The sequence below is a fragment of the Rissa tridactyla genome, chromosome 1 (assembly GCF_028500815.1).
Source record: "Rissa tridactyla isolate bRisTri1 chromosome 1, bRisTri1.patW.cur.20221130, whole genome shotgun sequence".
NCBI lineage: Eukaryota > Metazoa > Chordata > Aves > Charadriiformes > Laridae > Rissa > Rissa tridactyla.
In genome coordinates, this window is record NC_071466.1 from 194,399,942 (window position 1) to 194,413,911 (window position 13,970).

Here is a 13,970-nt window from a genome sequence, read left to right on the forward strand (position 1 = left end):
AACATCCTTTTGCTAACTTGTTCAACTTTCTGCTCTATGTGTAAATCTAGAAGTGATAAGTTGCTACCTGGTCATGACATAATCAATTCTCTCACCCCTTAAATCACTTATATTTGTGATCTGTCAAGGCAAGGTGGAAAGAATGCTTGAACTCCTTAAATTATTGTGAAGACAACAATAAAAATCAGATATGGTGGAGATATAAGTAACCAGGCACATCAATATACTGTTGTATAAATTTGATGTGAAAGAGCAAATAACTTATCTTCTCTCTTTTGATGGATGCCAGGATACTTTACCTCAGCCTTCTGACAGATGGAATGGGTTCAAATTTAAGTAAATTGCACCATCTGATTTCATTGTCAGGAGAGATTGTGCTCTGGAGTGATAAAGTAAATAGTTCTGTCATGTTAAACCTCGCTGAGGCATGTCATATATATGACAGAAAAGACCTAGGGGTCCAGATAACAGTAAGTGAAAAAGGTGAGCCAGTAGGATGTCATATCTGTCAACCTGCGCTAAGGCTAGGATCACTACGTACCGGGGACCTGTCACTTCACTGAGTTTGTTGCCATAAAGAACCTCACTGACAACACCTAAAATTTTCATAACTGTTAAATATATTTTCAGTGGATGTTTGCATAGAAGCAAATGTCCCAGAAGAAAAAAAAAAGACTACACAAAAAGGGTTTAGAAAAATGTACCCTCTATAGCAGTGAAAAACTTGTCTCTTGAAAACATGCTTTTAGAAAACAGCACAAACACTAAATCATTATTTTTTTCCTTCCTGTTAGCCTTATTGCAACAAGCAGAATATAAAAATGCATTTTCGTAACTCATATTGTGCTGGTGATCATTTTTTGCTACTCTTGGGAACTTCTGTCTACTACTGAGAAAAAAGAATCCACACAAAAAAGAATGTGACTCTGAGATGAGCTGATATAGAAAAACAGATAAATAGTTTCAAAATTCCCACTCATTTTGTCCTCTCGATCTTTTTACTTAATTGCTTTAAAGACAGAATAAAACAAAATAGCACTGTTTTGAGCTGGTTATTTTTATTTAAAAATTATTGTGCCTGCCAAAAATATCAGACTCAGGCAGTCATTTTGTTTTCAAAGGTTTAGGTCACGCATAAACTACGCAAGAACTATTTTACAACTGAAAACAACAACAAATGTGCCTTTCCCACTATCCCAAATGTCATGGATAGTGTTTTGGACTTGATTTTTTCAATCCAAAACCAGTCTTCAGCTTTCTCATTGCAGCCTGGGATCTCTCTTTCAAGAACTCAGCCCCGAAAAGTGATGGACTGTCTTAAGGAGAGTTTTCATTTAAACTTTTCTTTTTAACATTATCTTCTTCAGAAGGGAGAGTGAATTTTCCTTTCCTCCACATTCATTTCCTCCTTATTCTTCACAACTGCTTTTGGGATTAGAGAACTAGGTAAAACAGTGAACACTCAAAACCTGAGTAGCCTTCTCTCTCTCACACTTATATTAGTTTTCCATTTTTTGAGATCTCTGTCAATTGGATTTGGATTGGCCTGTCTTGTCTGCTTAGATCACAGTCTAACTGGCACAGATGTAATGTTGTCTCTGGTCACATCTCAAATTGTTTAATTCACTCAGACTTAAATATCAAAAGAGATTTGAAATAAATAGCTCACGAACTAGAGCTAGTAAATTCAAGTGGGAAGTAGCTGTTTGACCATAAGACACTTAAATAATGACACCAAAACCAGCATTTTTAAAGAAACTTTTACTGTGACAATCTTGCAGCGTTGCTGTCCTGATGGCAGTTACTCTAGGGAAGCTGGATTTTTCCACTGGTTTTGGATTGAAAAAATCAAGTCACACATTTCCTCTAGGGATGAACTGGTTTTCCTCACTTGATATAACCCTTTAAGGCTTGGAGTACCCTCTAGAAATATTTTGATGTCTAGAGGTCTTAAAACCTGTAATAATTTGCAGACGTCACTTGAAGCATTGTAGGATTAAGATGCTTGTGAACAGCTATGGCACATGTGATAAAAAAGGTATTCTAGTTCCAATGGGAATTAGATATGATGGACACTGGGTTTCCAGCTTTGGAAACAGCTTCTCCTAGTGGCCTCTCAGAGAGCGAATAGTTACCTTAAGCAAGACTGCTTTGTTGAGACAGCCTTGCAAAATACTAACTGACTTTTCTTTTTTCCTCTGGAACATCATTGATACTAGTGCTTTTTGCATATTTGCATATTTTATAAATGCTTGAAGTCCTTTCAATAAGCCTTCCTCATTAAAAACACAGACCATCACTGTGGCCTGTCATGAAGAAAAAAAAAAGAGTATGAGAAGAGGAATGCACAGACTGATATTCTAACATGTACACCCACTCTCGTAGATGAGAATAGTAGGGCTGACCAAAAGAATTTGCCAGAGAAAGATGAGAAATCGTGAAGAAAAACAAAACACAAGAAAAATATTTCAGCTAAGGTCTTACTTCAAGACATTTATGTAATAAACTACATTTCAAGGGTGTAGGAAAAACAAAACTTAAATGTCATCTTGGCTCCTAGAAACAAATTGTTTTAGAAGACTTCAGTGCTTTCTAAGAGCACTTGTTTTTAAATTCATAAGGATGCACAATAAAATGAAAGAACAGTGACAATTTTCAAATCAGCAAGATAAAAGTTTGACCTGTTTCTTAGTGAACTGGTGTTAAGTTATTTAGAAATTCGATGTAGAGATTTTATTATCTACTTATAGGACTTCAATACCCAAGGATTTTAATACCCAAATTTTCCTTTAAAACACAGTTGTATTAATTAAGGCTTTTGCAGAGTCCATGGTTTACGTTTGATAAGTCTAAGAAAAACAATGATTTACATTATCAGCTTAGAAGCAGGCAGAGCAGACGTCTTTTTATCAACAGAAAATGAGGAGAGCAAATTATCACGTGGCATTTAAACATAGCCTTAACCAGCAGGCACTTGAAGACCGAGCATTTTGTTGTTTATATTAACTATTCTTCAAACATTCTGACAAAAAAAATGGCACAATACAGCCTTCTGCTGTATGCATTTCTCGGGCTGATCCTGCATCTGCTTGCAGGTCATACCCTCTTTTTCACAAGTGAACGAAAAAGACCAATTCTGGGCCACTAGAACAGATTAAGATGATAAATCAGGTTAATTTTAATGATCTTTTATGCAGTTGTATTTTAGGTGGATTCATTAATGCCCTTCTGCTGAAAAGCTAAGCATGTACTAATATAATATCACTTTGCCCAAAGTATACGGGTACTTACAGGCATTAATCAGTTGAAATTAATGACAAAGCAATGTATAATGTTTAGGGAAGGTGAGAGTACGTAACTGCATTAGCTGTTCCTTCATTGCCTAAGATGGCAAGCATCACCTTAAATATGCAGAACTTTGTTCTAATATTTCTTAATAATGTGTGAATTGTGATTAATTTTCTATTTACAATTTCTCTGAGGCTTTTCAGAAGCAGATTTGTTTTGATATGTTGAAAAATACGCCTCTGATAATATTGTAGTGAGGAGATCCTTTATTATAACATTATTATAGTTATTAGCACTTTCCAACACAGGACAGTGTCCTTCCTTAAACCAACGGTGAGGTCAACATGGCTTCACTTGGTACCTGCAACAGGGTGAAGAACTTTGCTTCTAGCTTCGAACTCAGGAGAACTCTGATGGTATCTTTCTTGTGGCTATTTACAACAGTAATGTATAGAAAGCTCTGTCACTAACTGAACAACATTAATGAAAAAATCCTCAAACTTAACTATTTAGAGAGGCGTCACATGAGAGGTTTGGGAGTGTGATGTTCATAAGAGAACCACTTAACAAGGAGAATACAGCTTCTCCTGGCTGTGTTATTTAAATTAAATAAGGTTTACCTTCCTCTGTGCTCCATACACCTTGGAGATTATCAGCTTCCAAAAATGAAGGACGAATTGGATGATGCAAGACACTTGGCACAGGGCACTACATAAAACTGAAAGACCTAGTGAAAAAGTTCTATTCTCAGCATTGCCCAACAAGCCTCAGAAAAGGGGAAGATTACATTCACTTGAAGAAAAGGGATGTAAATGTCCAAGGATCAACTAGTTTTTCCAGTTTTGAGAGAACACTGCTTCTCATCTAGAAGCACAGACTCACATAGCATATCGATCCTAAAAGGTATATTTTCTCATTCCATTATTCTGCGGAAATGGTGACTGATAATAAAACTTCTAAATAAAACCAGGCTTTCGACTATGAGAAATCTACTTTCACCATTTCCGTTACAGAGGACTGATAGAAAAATAAGACAAATTACAAACCCAAAAGACTCCCGTTAAGCTTCTGGATGCTGTATCAACCATGAGAGAGAATTTATATAAGATGCTGATAAACTGATGGAATACCACTTCTGATGTAACACACCTCCCTAACGATCCTACACTGTAACGGATCTCAGGCTCCTTCCCCCAGCTGTTGGAGCAGATTTAAGATTAAAGCAGATGGCTCAACTGCCAGTGAAAACCAGCGAAAGAAGGCCTTTCACCGGCTGTCATTACAATGTAGAAAATATGTGGGGTTGAGAGTGAATAAGAAGCACAGCAGAAAAAGGAAGCATTTTCAACTGTTTAAAACTGAAAGGGTCCATAAAATCCTCCTAGCAATGGTTTCTTGGGAAAACCATCTAAGAAGTCTACACTGTATTAAAATATTTTTATATGAAAAATTATACATATAAAAACATAAGACTTCTGGGAAGACATCAACTGGAAAAAAACTTTTATGTCAGATAGTGACCACGCGCAGACAAACGGTGAAACTACTGACTTAAGCGCTAGAATTTTGGATTAAATTTTATTAGATATTGTTTCTGAAAGACATAAAATGAATGAGAAACCAGAAAGATACAGACATACTTTAATTCTAGAGTTAATTTAGTCAGAAGAGAAGGAAGTATCTATTGAGAAGTTCCACGAAAAATGATTACAAGAGACAGAGCAATGTAATGATACTATTTTCCTTATTTTTACAAAGTTCCTTGTCCCTGATTTGAAAGGGACCATTTCTCTGGATGTTCCCTTTTATCACTTGACACAAAGTGTAAAATTGCAATAAATGATCCTTATCACAAAACACTGAAAAATGAAAAGAAATATATGAATGTATAGCACTCTCCGAAGTTTCTACAGTTTCATTTCTCTTATGTGTTCATTTACTCCACTTTAAGATACTTCCTCCAAGCATAACAGGAGCAAGACGCCTATCAGAGAGGGTACTGTGCCAAATGATGGAACGGATCTAAAAGGAGCTCTCAGAAAGGGCAAGGCTATTGCAGAGATAAAAAAAAAAATAAAATTCTTTCCACTGGTGCTTATGAAGGGAATTATGAAGATTCCTATGCTGGAACCCTTCTCTGTTTACAGTAAAAAAAAAATCTTTATTTTCAGCACAGAATCTGTCCAAAAAAGTGCTCACTGAGAACCACCTTCCTCCTGAGGAATGTGACATCAGTTTAAAATCAGAGGTTTCCAGAGAGGTAGGGGGGACTACAGGAACTATAATATAAGGATATTTAAGGATAAAATTAAAGGCAATTGGGTAAATATTATTTATTGTGAAGAAGTCTGTACGGCTTTGAAGCCATAAGGCAGTGAAATCTTATCTTGAAGTTGTCTAAAGGGATCAAAACCATGTGGATGAGTGTGACCTGACAGACACGAGGTACCTGAAATTCCAAAAATCTTTTGTCAGAGTCCCTAACCAAAAGATTTAAGGAAATTAAGCAGCCTTAAATGGCTGTAAGATTAAGAGTGAAAGTCCTTACATTGACAGTGAAAAAAGAGAAAGCAGGAGTAAACTGTGAGTACCTGCAGTGGAGGTAAGTTATCAGTAGAGTTCTCCAGGGATCTGTGCTGAGACTTCTGTTATTTTACCGTATTCATAAATGATCTCGCAAACAGCTAAGAACTGAGATGATAGTAAATGTAATTGTAATGATAGTTATGTGGCATCGTGTGGAATTGCAGAAGGACTTTATGAAATCAAGTAGCAATAAAACAGCAAGTAATGATCAAGGTAGATAAATATGAGGAAAAATCAGTTACTATTCAGGACAGAGACCTTGGCGTTATGATGGATAATTCCATGAAACCGTTCCTGTTCAGTAGCAGTCAAAGCAGCACATCAACACTGAATTACTAGAAAAGGATAAGGAATTAGCAGAAAATATCCACCCTGTGTAATCAATGCATACTTCAATCATACTTCTTGAATCTTAAATAGCAAAGAGACAATAGAGAATGATTTTTTTCATCTCTCCTTCATCTCTTCCAATAGCAACAGAGAATGAAACAAGATGTGTAGGAGTCAAGTTCAAAGCAAGAGTATTTCAAGCAAGAGGAGGCCGAGTTGTGGAACTTGCTGCCAAAGGTGTTGTGGGTGCAAAGGGCTTACACAGGTTCAGGGGTGCAATGGACAAGTACCTGAAACAGAGACTCACTCCAGGTTACCAAACAGGCATATTCTGAGCTGCAAAGAGTTGGAAACTGAAAGAGCACTAAGGGGAAATATTGCATATGGTTGCCCTTCTCGTAGTTCAAGCAGGTCACTGCTGGCTTAGAAGAACCCTGACTCAAAATGACTCTTTTTCTATGCAAACACACATATGCTCAAGATTTCAAAATGAAGGCAGAAAGAAACTATTTATCTTCAGTTATGAACTGATTTTTGTAGCATTACTTTCACCTTCACTTCTCATACATGAACTTCCAATAAATCATCTTTCTTTCTGAATAGAAAAACGTATAACTGGGGAATATGCTTGAATTTTGAATTTTTCAATTCAGTCTGTAACTCAGCAGGTGGGAAGAAGTCACTTTGCACTTCATGTGATACCCACCAGCATCCATTTCAGACAAGAGGGACTGAACAGAAGTCACAGCATGAAAAGTAGACAAAAGCGAATGTGATGGGGAAGAAAACAATAGCTCCTACCTGGACTGTTTAGACTGAAATGTCAGCATTCAGGAATATCCTGTAGTTCCTTGTTCTGCCCATTTCACTTTCACCAGAGATATACAACTGTATGCATAACAGCAGTGTGAAAAGTTTGCTTGTGAACTAATGACTTTGATGGGGACCATACAATGGAACAGTTCAGAAGAAAACACTGAAAAGAGGAGCCAAAGCAGATGCTATAGTAAAGTTACATAGCACCAGAAGCACAGCCAATGACAGCCGATTTTATTTACTGGAGAAAAAGGAATCAGTTGATTCAGAAAAAAAGACAAGTTTTCATTTAAATGCTCAGAAAGGCTATTCTTTTACTATAATATTTTGCCTTTTCGCTATTTAGGAAGAGAATGGCTTAAGAATGTAACCCACAAAAGCAGAAATACCTTTTCTACATAAGCAATTTGTCAGCCCAGTTGTAAAGCTCTTCCCAGCAGGAAAGGAAAGGCGCTAATGAGGCTTGAATTCCTCAGTCTAGGACTGAGGTCGAACATTGTGTTTGCATAAACATTCTGTTCCCAAACCAACAACACCCGCACAAGAGACACACAAAGTAGCAATGATGTGCTTGATAACTCTGTCAGAACTTGTTACCTGTATCTTCATCTCAGGAATGGAAACAGGTGGGGACCGTTCCCTGGTCCTGAGACCAAGCGGCAAGGTCTGCTGTGTACAGTCCACACTAGAGCTCAGGTCAGGTCTCCTCTGTGCTCCACAATGTCCCTGAAGCTCTAAGACAACAATTCACTTTAACGTGTTGTCGTGTCCCTCAAACGAGGACATGTGTTTATTCCAGGTGTTTTGAAATAAAGCAATGGCTATTGTGTTACATCCTGCAAGAGCATTACAGCCTGCAGCATGAAACAGAGTTTATATTTCAAGTCCTAGGGTGCATCAAAAGAGCATAGGGGATACCCGAGGGTTCAAAATCTGCCGGAAGAGTTCTGGAGACATATGAAGGGAAAGAGTCAAAACTGATTCAGCCTTGTTCGTAGTGTTTACTGGGAGCAGCATTCAGTACATGCAATCCCACAATCATGCCTGGCATCTTAGGAAGTGCCTATGACTACTGGACAGTTCGAGTCCACTGTATGGTTCAGCTTCCTCACCAGCTTCATTTAGCAAATCAGATGTAGCCACTGGTGTGCTCAGCGTATGTCCCGGTATGGCCTTGGTATATTTTGTAGATTTGCTCTGATTTGCGCTTGAGTTTCTCCTCACCGGACTACCAGAAATGAAGATGAGTGACATCTTTATCTGATCATTTGACTGATGTCACTAGATTGCCTGCTACTCTAAAATTCATGCCTAAAAGAAATTGATAATTTGAACTACAGATATGGCTGCATTTCTACATGCTCCTCCATCACCTGACTTCAAGATCATTTTTGATGATCTTTCTCAGGCTAGTGGAAGGTCTAAGATCCCTCTGTGAAGCAAAGGTGAAATATAAATTGAATACATCATGCCCAGAGTATAACGCTCTTTGTCTTTGTTGTGTGGTCTTTCTAATTCTCAGCCTGACTTACAAAACTAAGATGTATAACGCCAAGGATCAGCCTAGAACTTTGGCCTGTCGTGCATTGTCTGTGAAATTCTTTTTTCCCTTTTACTATTTCTTAGTGCTGCAGCAGATGAATGTGGATGTATTATGTGCGTGGATGTATTATGTGCGTATATGTGTGTCTGTCATCCTCAGTGAGTGTGTCTGCTTCTGTCCTTGACTTACTTTTCTTCTTTCTTCATGTTTCTTTTTTCTTCCTTTTTACAATATCTCAGTTCTAGTCAGACCCTCTCTGTTCAACACTTCTTTTATTCCTAAAACACTCATAATGCTATTCAGAGAATATCTGTACAGAACGAATAGACAGAATACAAACAGAGTGCTTACCACTGTGTAAATGATGTGCTCCCTGAGATATTTTCATGCACTGCACGCACCGTTGTCCTTCACTTAAATTATGAAATAAAAAGAAATTTATCTACCTTTCTTTTGAATTCTTGAAATAAGTTTGAGCAATTATCACTGTATATTTGTCTTGTTAGGTTGAAACCAGTAATAAAAAGGCTAGAAACAACAAAGACTTAGACTCAATAGGAAATATGAATGTGTCAGGTTCTTCAGGAACTGACAAAAGAAACATGCTTTTACAGAGAATAGGTTACCAAGTAAAAGCCATAAAATCTCCTAATTTACCAGTGTGAACATTAAGATTCTTGAGTGTATTTGAGGCACATTCAAAAACATTTTGATTTTGGGTATTATTATCAAGGATTACATAAGGTTAATCTCTCACTACCAAATCACTCAGGCCACAAATGCCCAGCTCCTGTTCTCACAGATGAGGCTTTGTCTGAGCCAACGAAAGAAACAGTATCTTTTTTAATGATTGCCCCTTCTTCACTGGCTCGAGGACAAGTAAAACGACCGCTGTGACTAACTGGTTGCAAGGCAACATAAGCATAAGTGTTGGGAAGAAAACTTCTCTCTCTCCTGATCCCTACCAGGGTTCAGTTTTGGGGATTTACTGACACCATCGCAGTATTTTTGAACTTTTTAAATATATTGCCTATAGCAGTCTACAAACCTAGTGTGCACAGTAGGGTATTAATGCATGTTGTCCTATAATTTGATAGATTGCCTGGCCCACTCCCAACTCCAGTACAAGGAAGACATGGATAAACTGGAGCAAGTTCAGTGTATGGCGACTACGACAGTGAGAGGCCAAAGCACCTGCTCTGAGGAGAGGCTGAGGGACCTGGGCTTGTTCAGCCTGGAGAACAGGTGGTGTCTAGGGGGACTGAATGGCAGACCCTCAGCTGCTACTGGGACGTTAACAAGAGACAACAGATGTAACTACACTGAAATAAGACAGGTTCAAATTGGGTAAAGACCTAACTGGATAAAGCCCTGAGCAACCTGGTCTGACTTTATAACTGACCCTGCTTCGAGCAGGAGGTTGGTCTAGAAACCCCCTGAGGTCCGTTCCCACCTGAGCTATCCAATGATCCTACCTCCAATACCTGCTGTTCAACAGCATAGCTAGTTCCCTCACAATTTGTAATAAGATAAAGATGAAGCAAAAGCTTCTTTTAAAGAACGTGCTTAGCATAGCAAAGTAACAACTTAATTTTTTCCAAGCTTGTCATGTGCATATGGAAGGAAGACATCATCCCAAGAGCATCACCGTGAGCAACAGCTCCTGAAGCAGCCTACCCCTTTAGTGGAAAGAATCCCAGAAGTGTCCTAGCTCTTCTTGGCTGGGGTCACACAAAACATTCCCAATACATGCTATTTCTCCCTGTGGTGGCACAGCCAGAAGAACTCAGTATAGTATGATTAGTTGCCAAGCTACAGACTGTAGAAAAAGAGTCAAAGCTTCTGTTAAAATGTAAAATTCTTCAAAATGTTCACTGGAAGCACCATTCACTAACACAACACAAATGCAGAATGCAGAAGACTACCTTTTTAATAGGATGAGATCCTTTAGCCTTGAATCAGCCTGTGTATACAATGCCCAAGAAAACACACTACATTGGGACAACACAAACTGAAAGGAGATTATTTTATTTTTTTAAGTAGTAATCTGTATGGAACCTCCAATACCCCTGAAGAAACTTTCACGAACTGATTTCTGTTATGTGCGACTTCCCTACCTGGTGAATGCAAGAGCCTATAACTACTTTTGCTTAATCCTAAGGCCACGAATTTAAAAAAATACCATTAAATTACCTGTTACCGTGAACATGAGAAGCACAAAATGCAAAACTGTAGTGGAGCAAGGTTGGATCAATGACAGAACCATTTTCTGAATGTTCAATCAATTCATTGAGATAGCAAAGATGGCGATGACAGCCTCTCACTCCGTAGCGAGCACAGTATTCGTCTAATACGAAGACCTGACCTGGGCTAAACCAACCCTGAAAGAGAAAGACAAAAAACCCCACAACGTTTTGAGATTTCTTTTCCCACTCACAGCTTTTAAATCAAACAAAGAACAAGAAGCATATATTTTTATGTGCATTACACAAACTTTTTATACTAGGATGATTTGTATCTGACTAATGCTGATGGCACTGGAAGCTAGATCCAACAACAGCCCTCTTGCTGAAAGGAGTAAATGTCAGGAAACTATTTGCAGTTCTGATTTAACACCACTATGAAATACATGGTTTACAAAACCATGCTACTACGTCCAAAGTCTGGTACAGATTCAATTATACCAAAACCTAATACAAAATAAAGTAACACTTAAAAATAATTAATTTTATTAAAGTTATTAATTGTAAGCTACGAGAGAATGTTTGGGTGAGCGACATTAACACAGACAGTTAAAACACAGTTTCTGGATGGTCAGTTCCCTGTGGCTGCAACTGTAATGTGAGAACCACAATTTGACCATTAACCCTGTGTCATATGTAACACACGTGCACTTTTAACCACTTTTTAACAACTGATACCAGTAAAGAGATACAAAGCTAGGCACTTTGTTAAAAGCCACCTGAATAAGATGAGTATGATCTGACCTTAAATAATAATGAGAAATTCTGGTGCATACTGAGGGCTTACTCGGGCACAGTCTTGATGAGACCAGAACATCATAACCCTAACACAGACATGAACAAAGTAGAGACTCCTTGAGTGAATCCAGAGTGTAAAAAAAAATAATTGACTCTTGGTGTAAAAATGTAAAACAGAAGACTCTTGATTGCTTTGCGTGCCAATATGAAAAAACCACAGTTAGCTTCCAAAAAGCAGTAGGGAGAAAAGCATAAGCCTTGGAAAACCACAGCTACTGCATAGCTGTTCTAAGTAAGCATTTTCCTCTGTTCTTTTCTTCATTGTGGTGATACTCCCCACTCATCATCCCTGCCAAATGGTTAAGAGAGAGCAAAGAGTAACTGAACTCAAATATACAAATAGCTTGGATACGCAGAATGATTTTGCAAGTCATGAATTTATACCATCAGTTTAGCAGCTGAAGACCAGTATTTCCCTATTGTTTGCGAATACTTTTGCAAGCTCAGATGTTTAATATTTATACAAAGTATCAGTCAAAGCACTATTAAACAATACTTAAAAATATATTCACATCAGGTTTAAATCATCCGTGTTTTAGCTTTGCCGAAAGACTTGCATGAGTCAGCAATTTAAATTTTACGTTCTCCCTCAACTCTTGAATTTAAGATATTATTTGCAAACAAGAACACCTCAAAGTTATTTCATAAATTTATTTGGTCCTGATTAATTTCTTTGAAGTCAATGTCTCCACTGCCTTTAAAGAGCTTCAACTGTTTCTAAAGAACGCTTAGCTTTATTACAGCACCCAGAACAGCACTTAGTGTTTTAAACTAATATCCAGTCATCTTGCAATGGCTCGGGTAGTTTACACAGTGTTTGCTAGACAATACGGTATCCCATTGAAAGAAAAAAGAAAAGGGATTTTAACTGAATTTCTGCAATAATATGTATGCTATTCCTAGATACAATAAACAGTGATTAGTGTGATTGATATTCTGCCAATACGTTGTCATTGTCACTGATCTGTCTCTACATTTTTATGGAAAACATGACAAAATGCTGTATGTCAATGCCTTTCGGTACAAAAGGAAATAATTATTAAAATTTCTGTATGTTCTCATAGGAGAAAATTGTGACAAGAATACAATTTTTTAAAGAAATCATTACTTTAACTTCAGTCTCTGTGAGAGATCTGTTTTATCCATATAAATGTGCCTTCCTTGCCCTTGTTCGTTCCCATACCATGCATAAGTCTCACAAACGCATAACAACTATATGCAGAGCATTAGATAACTGCATTTTTTTTATTGTGTAATTGAAAAAAAACCAACAAAACAAAAAAAGAAGCTCCCAATACCAAGAAGAGTGTCAAATTAAAGAAGTTTAGGTCATACAGTAATTTAATACAGAATTGTGCTTAATATTAATTCTTACACATTTTTGTTTTTATTTTTACAAGTGCATGTGTGGTTATTCGATATTTATTAAAATAAAGGGATGCGTTTTTTCTAAAAATGATAGGAAATGAGCGGCTCAGGAAAATATCATGCTTATATGTTCACGTATTCTATTGCTACCTTGACATTCCCAATTTTTTTAATTAAAAAATATAGTTAAATATGCAATTTAACAATAAACGATCACCCATTCTACTTATTAAAAGCTGCATTTTAGAAAGAAGAATAAGAATTGCATCTGCTTTATGGTTGCTATAGCACTGAGTATTTCACCTAACCTCTTCTAAAAGTTCCTGATTTCAAGGTTATATTAAGTGTCTTACTATATTATTATTATAAAAAAAGATTTTGACCCCAATGCACTGTTAGAAAGCTAACCATTTTCTCTTTGAGTGCCAATTACTTTGTACAGATGTACCTTCGGGCCTCTTCTTTGATTCAGTGTGCAACCCACAGACAGAAAATGAGTCCTTTAACTTTTTCTATACATACTTATATGGTAGCAGTTTAAAAAGGAAGCAACTCTCATCAAATAATTTTTTTTCTTTTTTACACTTGCAAAAAAACCTAAACCCCCCATCATTATCTTTGTATTACATGACTAGTCAGATCAATGGAAAAAAAAGTACAATAAAGTTATCAGGTTTTGTTGCTATTGGGATAGTGAAGTGAAAAAAATTATGTGCTATGAGGCATTTTAGGTCCTCAGTGAGAGATCACTATTTCAGATGTGGTATCAAGTGAGAAATAAAGCCTCAGGAAGTTATGAGGTCTGACCCACACAAACCTATTTAACAAGTGTGTATAATCTGATGGACTTCCACAAGATTGTTGCTGGTTTTCCCTCCTGAAAACAAAACCAGAAGCAGCCCCACCCTCAACTCCTAGCCCCACAAAGCACAGAATAGAAAGCGTTAAGTAGGAAAAGGAAACTGCAGCTACAGATCTGGATGCATGTTACGCCACTA

General features: G+C 37.3%; 1 protein-coding gene across 6 annotated transcripts in view; it reads right to left on the bottom strand.

Moving 5' to 3' along the window:
• Positions 1-13,970, bottom strand: part of CADPS2 (calcium dependent secretion activator 2) — a 321,875-nt gene that overhangs the window by 91,402 nt on the left and 216,503 nt on the right. For all 6 annotated transcript variants that reach the window (XR_008466879.1, XM_054204611.1, XM_054204601.1 and 3 more), the window contains exon 13: positions 10,757-10,944. Coding sequence is in view for 5 of the 6 variants with exons in the window: in XM_054204611.1 (XP_054060586.1) it covers positions 10,757-10,944 (188 nt within the window). In the remaining variant the exon portion in view is untranslated. The remainder of the gene's footprint in view (positions 1-10,756; positions 10,945-13,970) is intronic.